Source organism: Zonotrichia albicollis, chromosome 14, assembly GCF_047830755.1.
Source record: "Zonotrichia albicollis isolate bZonAlb1 chromosome 14, bZonAlb1.hap1, whole genome shotgun sequence".
Classification (NCBI taxonomy): Eukaryota; Metazoa; Chordata; class Aves; order Passeriformes; family Passerellidae; genus Zonotrichia; species Zonotrichia albicollis.
Window position 1 is genome coordinate 14,364,192 of NC_133832.1, and position 9,587 is coordinate 14,373,778.

At 44.6% G+C, this 9,587-nt stretch overlaps 1 protein-coding gene across 1 annotated transcript in view; it reads right to left on the reverse strand.

Annotated features, from left to right (window-relative positions):
* Positions 1 to 1,660, reverse strand: part of MAP7D3 (MAP7 domain containing 3) — a 42,148-nt gene extending 40,488 nt beyond the window's left edge. Inside the window, exon 1 of the mRNA XM_014267892.3 lies at positions 1,377 to 1,660. Within this exon, the coding sequence (XP_014123367.2) occupies positions 1,377 to 1,455 (79 nt within the window). The 5' untranslated portion in view covers positions 1,456 to 1,660. The remainder of the gene's footprint in view (positions 1 to 1,376) is intronic.
* Between the last annotated feature and the right edge of the window lie 7,927 nt (positions 1,661 to 9,587).

Below are 9,587 nucleotides of genomic sequence, written 5' to 3' on the forward strand. Positions count from 1 at the left end.
CATTGATTCACTGCACATTAGCTCTGAGTTTATCTTTGAGCACACAACTGCTACAAATGCATTCTATGTACACTGAAGTTCAGATTCTGGTTCAGTGACTTCTACCCCCTCAGGGGAAAAAAATTCAAAGTCTAGCCTTTCCAGGATCTAGGGAGGGGGGGTTGTTTTTTCAACATGATGTGCATATTACAACATGTGCATATCTGAAGGGAGATGGAGCTGCCTGGCCCATGGAGCATTTCCTCTGTGATTTTGGGACTAAATCTAGGTCATGACAGCTGTAACCAAATATGGGTGCCCATCCTTAGAAAAACTTAGCAGCCACTATGTAAGTGCATCCCATAGAGAAAATAAAATTCAGCAGTTCTAGCAGGAAGAATAAGGTTCAAACAGACACAGCTTTTGCAGGTGGGAAGTGCTATCTTTTGGTAGATCTTTATCCTTCTGGAGCACTAAACTGTCTTAATTTTAAAACAGAAACAAAAAGTAATTAAATAGTATTTCCAACACCCAACACACTGAACAAGAATGCCAGATGAGAGTTGTGCATTCAGGACCCTTTGCCAGCACTCCTCTTTATGTAATTACACAGATACACTGAAAACAATCATGCAAGAGGCTCTCAAGAGTAGTTGCTGCACCTAGTCCTAGTTACTTAGCTTAGATCAAACCACAAGTCTCTTTACTTGTTTTTTTTGTGACTGGGATAAGTAAATATTTATCTTTTCTAATGCTCACCCACAAAGCTTTTGCATGGAGATGTACCACGAAATGTTGCTGCAAACACATATCGTGCATGCACAATACTCCTTGCAGAGTATCTTATTAAGGACCTTAAGAATAAATAGGCACATAAGCACAGCCAAAGACAAAACCAAAGCAGAGCTTCTTCAGCCCTCTTATAACATCACTTAAAAAAAAAGTGAAAAGTAAAATCGGGAATTATTCAATCTTTGATTAGAAATCAGTGCCAGGGGCTGTCTCTGCCTTCTGCACTCGGGACCGAACACATCGCAGGGGCAAACCCTCCGAAAGCAAGAGCCAGCACAGACACCGCCAAGTTGGAGAACCGGTGAAAAACGGGCGGCTCGTGTAACGCAGCCTCCCCGCACCGCCGCTGCTGAGCCCGCGAGCTGCGGGAGCTCCCGAGCCAGCAATCACCGCCCGGAGCTGCGGGGAGCGGGACCGGGCGGGCAGCGGGCCGGGCCCGGGCAGCCCCGGCGGCCTCCGCTCGCGGTGCCCCTTCCCCGCCCCGGGACGGGGCCGGACGTCCAGCGGGGCGGCCCGGGGTGGGGGGGCGGCCGGCACCAGCCGCGCCCTTGGGCCGCCGGACCCCCCACACACCCCCCGTGCTACCCCTCCCTGCCCGCTCTCACCCATCTGCTCCCGCAGCCCCTTCAAGGAGGAGGAGGAGGAGGAAGTGCAGGACGGGGCCGCCGCACCGCCCTCCGCCATCTTCAGCGCCGGGCCGCGGGAGTGCCGGGCGGGCCGCGGGGCGCGGGGCGCAGTGCGCAGGCTCCGCCCGCTCCCGCCCCGCCAGCACCGGGAGCGCTCCCGCGTCCATCCGGGGCGGCCGCGCCGAGCGCTGGGCACTGCCTCGGGCTGCGCTTCCACAGGGACGGGACTGCTGGAGAGGGTCCGGCCGGGGGCAGGGAACCTCCTCTAAGGCCTGGGGAACCTCCTGCAAGGACTGGGGAACTGGGAGAGAGCAAAACTGGGGAACTGGGAAGGACTGGGAGTCTGATGGGCAGCGGCTGAGGGAGCAGGGGCTCCGGGAGCCTCGGGGAGAGCTCATCACCCGTGATGGGAGCGATCCGGTCTGCTCTGCCGGGTCTGTACAGAGAGGACCAGAGGAAACGGCCTCAAACGGCGACAGCAGAGATTCAGATTAGCAAAAAGGAATCCACTGTTCAGGTGTTGGAATAGGCTGCACAAGGAGGAGATGGAGTCACCGTTCCGGGAGGTGTTTAAGAGGTGTCTGGATCTGGCGCTGAGCGATGTGGTTTAGGATCATGGAATTGTCAAGGCTGGAAGAGACCTTCACGATCATCAAGTTCACTCAGAGCTGGCACTGCAACCCCAAAACCACATCACCCAGTGCCAGATCCAGAAACCTCTTAAGTACGCCTTTGGTTTAGTGGTTTAGGGGTTGGATATTGTGAATATTCTGTGAATATCTGCCAAAGGGGCCAGTGGAATTGGCTGCCCCACGGGAGCCATCGTGGTCCCCGGTGGCCGGTGCTGAGGGGAGCCTGGCAGGGCACGGCACAGCTCCACAGATACCCCACAGGGCAGGGACAGTTTGTGTCCCCACAACCACTGCAAATGTCATCCCATCACTGCAAGGAGCTTGGAACTGGGTGGTCTTTAAGGTCCCTTCCAACCTAAACTAATGTGTTATTAAGCATGATGAGTTGCCTTCCATTAGCTCTCTGGGAGAGATGCTGCTCTAGTTGGGTATCAATAAATTTAGGAATAATCTTGTTTTGCCTCTGAGTTTGCGCTCTGAGAAGAGTGAAGGTAAGGCAGCATCCATGCCATTCCAAAGGGCAGGCTCTTTGGGCCTTGTGCAGGAAACTCCCTTTGCAGTCATGAACAGAAAATTTGCCTGCCAGTGGGCCAAAAAATTAACTCATAATTGTGATGAATGCAGAAAAAGTAGCAGTAAGTTCAGGTAGTATTTCAAGAGAATGAAAAAGGAACCTTCTAAATATTCCAAGTACAGCTCCATTTTAGCTTGAATATTCAGAGCACAGACTTGCCCAGCTCTTTCTTTTTTTTATGTTGGCTATATGTGTGTGCACAGAATCCTTTGTCTGTTGTTTCCTCTCAGTGTTAATAGAATGTCAAGTATTACTAATAGTATTTAAAACTAAAGAGCAGCTAAAGCGGAAAAACCCCCTACACATTCAATGCCAAATTTCCTAGGTTTATATTTATAATATGTGGTAATAACACCTTGCCACTTAGCAATCTCCATGTCCTTTTTACACATGCTGAAATCAAATTTCACCATTCCACTGAGAGACATTCAGATGTTATCCTCATTTTGCAGATGAGAAGACTGAGTCATTGAAATCAAAGTCTCTGGTTATGTCATGAACAAAGCAGCACAGCAAAAAGCCCAGCCCAGGTTTCTTGATTCCTTGTTCTGTATCCATATATTTTTCCATCTTCCTTTAATCAGCAACTATCAGAAAATATCACCAAAATGGTTCGTATTCCTTCTCAACAGCAAAAAATACAATACATGTGGTATTAAAAAATGGTCAAACTGTCTGAGAGAATGTAATTTTTATGTTTTGCAAGCCCCAAAAGCAATATGAAGTTACGGGGCTGTACTTTCCATATCTGTAATAATAAAGTGTTCATTAATGTTTTGAGGTGCCTCTGAATTTTTATTAGGTTACAGTTATTTTCCTTTGCCATTTCTTTACCCCACTGCAATAAAAGGGGTCAGAGTCTATTTATACATTTTTGTTCCTCTGAGAAATGGCATGGGAGCAATCACACTGAAGGGGATGCTTGCAAACAGAATGGGCAACTAAAATTCACTTTCAAATGAGATGGCATTTTCTTTTCTTTCCTTTCAACTTCAACCAACACATACATGAGTGGTCTCACTGCTTGCAATTTGACTCGCCTGATATTCTGCACGTGCAAAGCTTCAGAGTAGAAGCTATGAATTACAGGAAAGGAAATAAACCAAGTGTTGCACACTCAGGATGTTTGTGGTGGTGCAGTGGAGGCTGTAAAGTTAAAATAAAAAGGCCAAGCACATATAAATTCATGAGAGATAAAAGGACTCTTGAGGTAGAAGTGGGGCATTGTCCCTCCCTGCTCTCCATCTATCTACAAACTGCTTGACAAGCATATCTTTTATCTTTAGGCACACAGGAACTGAGCTGAGAAAATCTGCCCCAATGTGGAAAATGTGTTATCATTTTCTTTGATGAGCAGTTTAGGAATGTTTGAGCTAATGTTGCAGCAATTGTAAATGTAACATTTGTTATAATAATGTTATTTCCATTTAGACCTTGCTTCTCCGATTTTCAGTTCAATCATGCAATTACTACTTTTGCATTTATGGTGGAACTTCATTAAAATTTTGACCTCACATGGCTTCAGCAGGACTTGGAATTGCCTTTCAACTTTGCACAATTTGCAGATTTGATTGTAGTAGCTGATTTATCCTAATCCTTGAAAGACTCCTTCTTTCCATGTCCCTGTGGAAAAATGAATAATTTAATTTTACAGTCACTTCTTCTGTCCTTTTAATTTTCATGTGATAGTTTCTGACAAATCTTCAAAGCTGTTTCAGGCCAAATCACTGATGGGTGCATATTGGCATTGTGAGCTCAGAATCAATACAGCCCTGGCACTGCATGCAATGTGAGATTCCAGGGGGTTATATTATCCATTTCAGTTTAAAGAATACTGAAAGTTGTTGGAAAATAGTGGCTGAAATTAGCGAGGTAGAACTTGCACATGTGATGACCCAGCTGCAAAAAGAAATGCTCAGAAAATATCTAAGCCACTGATAGATCTGGGGAGGGTGCCAGAGGAAGAAGCACCCACCCATTAATTTATTCCTTACCCTGTTTCCCAAAGTATCCTTTGTTACACAGTATTAGATGTTGTGCTTGTCTGGATTCAATCTGAAATCTGATATAATGGTTCAAAAAAACAGCTCCCAGATTTTGTTTTCTTTGAGACTGCAGCTCTTCATTCCTTTGGTCATTGAAGTATCTAACACTGAAATGTTCATGGGTATTCAACTTTATTTGTGTCAGAGTCTTGCTGAGTAAGAGCTAAAAAAAGAAACCAGGGAAATTAAATGTATCTTTATATCCATGTGTAGGATTTTGAAAAATTATGAACAAGTATTTCAAAATGTTTTAAGTCCAAAAGTGTAAAGCCTGTATTGTGACAGATTAGAGTGGGTTTCCTGTGGTGAATGTAACTGTTGTGGCTGATGGAAAGAAAATTGATGGCATGAAAATTACTGTAGCTGCCCAATATTCTTTCCAAATGGGCTTTAACTGCACATTCTTGTTTATTGCTCTCCTGCTGGGACAAATACCTGCAAACCTTGGTGTTACTAATACATCTGTATGCTTAGGACCTCATTTCTCAGCTCTGGCTCAAGTTCACTTGTATTTATCTGGGTGAATAATTCCTTAGATGTGAAGTTATTAGACAGGATTGCCTAATAGAAGAGCTACAGAATTCAGCTGTTAGTTTCTCCTTGTCCCAGTGTGTTTATTAGTTACCTGGATGATAGAAGGGGAAACATTCCTTTATCATTTGCATGTACTGCTGATATGGTAGAGCACAAGCATAGAATTCTGAAAGTTACAGTCCAGGAGAAGATGAGGGTAAATAGGGACTGATGCAAGAGAAAACATTTAGACAAAAACAATTCACTGTGGAAAGGCATGACAGAGGACAGCTTGCTAATAGCAGATAGAGCAGAAAATAATCTGGGTGTCACAAGCTGAGCATGAGTCAACAGTGGCCTGGTGTTGTGAAAAGGGAAGAGCCCCAGAGCAGGGACAGAGGCTCTGGGACACACAGCCCCCCTCTGCTCATCAGCACTACTGGGGAGCAGCAGGAACACTCTGGGGGTGCTGCCCAAGGAGATGCAAGCCAGCTGGGGAACATCTAGAGCAAGTCAGAGGAAATAATGAGAGAATGAATGAATGAAGAAAGTTAAAGAATTTGAATTTTTTTTTTCAGTCCCATGAAGAGGGAAATGAAAGATGAGAATCTGCTTTCTTTGAAACAGAGATAGTAAAAGATGATTGATGTGATTTTAATCAGGGAAGATTATTTGATTTGATCAAGGAAAATATCATCATGTAGCGGTGGGGAAATAATAGTGGGATGGATTTCTGGGGAATAGTAAAGCTCCAGCATGGGGGATCTGTGTCTGGGTGAGTGTCAGCCCAGAAAGACAGGTCTGGTCAGAGGAACCCCATGATCCCTTTGAGCTCTGCCTCAGCTCTGTGTTTCTGTGATTCTGGCACTCCTACTTGTGCCTGTTGGGACTATTGGCCAGAACAAGTATTATTCACTGCAAGGGTTGCAGAACTGCCTTCTAAAATTAGACAGAGTGTTCTAAGCAGTGACAAAAGATAAATGAGTTCAAGGGAAGACATGGTGGTCATGTGGCTGCTTGGTTGGCTGGCAGAAAGGGTTTGATGCTTCAGTGCCTGACACCAGTTCTGTCTCTAAGATCATCCTTTCTGTATAATAATTTAGTAAGGGCAGGAGACCAATTTACACATGAAGGAATTGTGAAAGAACATGCACATGTAACACATGGAAACAAATCCTCTCCTTTCCTATCTGCCATCCTGTGCCAGCCCACCAGATCTCACTTCATAGAATAATACCTATGTATTGTCTTAGAAAACATATTCCCATACAAACTTAAATGCTTGCAAGGGTCAAAATAGGGATAAGTAAGTCACCATCTCTCATCTTTTCAGTGTTTATGGACCTCCTTATTTATTCTGTGGCTTTCCATCAAGCATAAGCTCTCCCTGAGGTTGGCAGTTGCTGTATTGTGTATGGGTGTGTCTGGGAGGTTGAGCACACTGAAGACAGTAAAAAAATAATAGTAGGTTATAAAAGTTAAGCTCTCAGGCCACTTCTTGTGACAGTGGCTGCCTAGCAGTGTGTGTCAAAGCTGCATCTGTTCAGCCAGACTGAGATGCTCTGTGCTCAAGTTCTCACTGCGTGTGTCATCACTGCCTATTTACTTGTGTTGCCACATGGTCTGAGGCTGCAGGAATAATGGATAAACACAGACCACAGTAGGCTGCTCCCTGCCCCAAAGAGCCCAAACCTTGTCCTGAATTTCCTAAGGAGCTGCAGAGCAGCTGGATAATTTTTAAAATACCTTCCATGCTGTTTCTTTCCTGCCCTGCTCTGATTTGGAGCAGTACGTTCCCCAAAGGAAAGACTAAGGGGAATCAGCTCAGTCAATTTTCTTAAGGTACAAATCCCATCACACTGAGTCATTGTACAAATCCAGCACTGGCTGTGCAGATTCCAGCATCTCCCTTTGCCTACAGCACAGTGTGGTAATTATTACTGAATCATTTGAAATTATCCAGAATTTCAGTGTGATTACCATCAATGGCACTAGGTAATATGATTTCAACAAGCTAAACACTGATATGGTAATCCTTATCACTTCTAATGCCAAACAATTTAATCTTATCACCACGTGCTGATGAGATAATATATTTCAGTAGGGCTTTTTATGAATATTTTATTATACCAAGTGGTGTTGAGATAAATCACTGATGTGAGTTACAGTATTTTGTTAGCAGTGCTGTGCATCTGACTGAAAGGACATTTTTTGAAGACTCTTAAAAGACTTCTCAAATCTATGTAATGATCTAAAAATCTGACTGATTGATCCCTGCCTAGAAGTGAGCACTTTTGGGAACTATGAAAATACAGAATAATTTTTCAATTGTTTGAGCATGAAAATATTTCTAAGTAACTTAGCACTGCTTAGATGTTTTTCTTTGTAACAGTTTGAAGGCCGCTGCTTTTGAAAGATCAGTTGTCCAGGAAGTCTCCTTGGACAAAAAGAAGAAAAGCCAGTCATGCAAATTTTATTCTGTGCAGAGCTCCTTGGCAGAGAACAGGAGAGTCCCTGGTAACTGCCTCACTGCCTTTGGAAAAAGCAAGAATAAAGAGCAGGTTGTAGGGATGATGGGGAACATTCTTAGTGCAAGGACAGAAACTTGGTCTGAAGTATTTGCTTCCCTAAGGTGATGTAAGATATTTGCTTGGGGTTTGAAGAGTGGCTCTTCCTGCAGTAAGAATGAGATTTGTCAGGAATAGTTCCCATTTCTCAGACTCTGTGCAGACTTTTTGCTTCAGACTGCCACCTGCTCTCCCCACATTTCCTGGCAGGCCTGAATTTAACAGCCCCATTACATTGTCTGGATTCCCTGCAGAGGTTTGGTGCAGGCAATGTGCTGCCTTTGGCCAGCCATTCCCATTCTGAAGGAGAGGGGACTCGAGCCAAGGAGAACCCTGGAAATGGTGGTTACACTGTCCCACTCACACAGTAAGAGAGAACAAAGAAATGGCTTTTCAGCAGCAGCAGCAAAAATCCACCAAAAATCTAATATTGATTTTATGAAAGCACTTGATATCTGGAGCTAATTTAATCCAAATTTTAACTTTCTGCAGCATTTTGGTATTTACATACCTGAAAATCCCTCCTTTATCCCAATGCCTTCTAGCTGCTGTTTGTAAGGGGTGTGGGCACTAACAAATTGTGTTTTAGGATGACTTCCTCCAGTTTGCTTTCCTCTCCCCAGGTTCAAAGATGCTCTTGGTGTGGGATGGATGCTGTTGGGACTGCACCATAAATGCCCATATGTGAGTTTGGCACAGGGAAGTGCTGGCTGCATTCACCCTGCTGAGGAGCTGTGGTTCCATTTCTCACCTGGAAGTAACAACCAGTTACTCCAAGGTGTTAATTCTGTTGCTGAATGTGTCTCCCTTCAATTAATCCAATCTTACCAAGTTCAGTATGGAGTAAAGTCTATGGGTCCTATTCAGCAGCAATGTTCAGCTCTTGGATTACTTAACCAGTTTTAGAAGACCAATTTCATACTGAAACAATCTTTAGGCAAACAGCAATGTTTCTTTCTGTAAGAAAATGCATTTGGAGAAGAGCTTTAGCAGTATGGTTGCTACTGAACTCTACGGTGCTCCTTCCTGTTTTGGCTTGGAGTTTGCTGCCTTGGCAATTCCCACTGGCTCCTTACATGGCTTGGAAAGACCCTGGTCTCACAGGCTGCCTCGCCATAGACCCTACCTTGTCCTCCCATGAAATGGGCCCTCTGCTCCTGCCCAGCTGAATGAACTGCAGTGGGATTCTGCAGGGTCAGGGGGAGGCCCCTGCCACGCTTTGGGACTGCAGCACTGTGAAGCTCCTGTATTCCAGCACAGGAAGAGGGCAAGCAGATAAATGACTGCAGTGTTTGTTTGTTTGTTTTGCCTAAAGAAGGTTCTTTGTAAGCATATTCCACATGAGGATTCTTCTAGCCACGTAAATAGATCCCTTGTGTCTAAATTAAATTGTGTGAATTTAAGTCTCTGTATATTGTTCCTTGTGCAATGGCTTAGAAATACTTTGGAGGCATTATCTGGGAGCTTTTATGGCTTCTCTCACATATTTCCTCTGCCTTCCTGCTCCTACACATCCATGCACACACAGTGAGAGATGCAGGGTCAGATTCTGATCAGACTTCTGCTCATTTTACACACACAAAACTCTCTTTTTTCACCTTTTTATTTTCTGAATTTCACCCACAAACCAATTTTGGACCCACTAGGCAGCTCCTTGTAAACACCAGCCCAACAAGAGCTGTGCTGCTGAGGACTTCAGACTCCAGGAGGAGAGCTAACTGGCCAGATTTGGAGCTGAGAGCCTTAAAACACAAGCAGCAGCCCATCTGTGGCCAGTTTCCCTGCCTGGTGGGGTTGTTTTGTGAAGTTGTTACTACAGAATCACAGCAGTGCCATTTATTCTTGACACTGTGGATTGC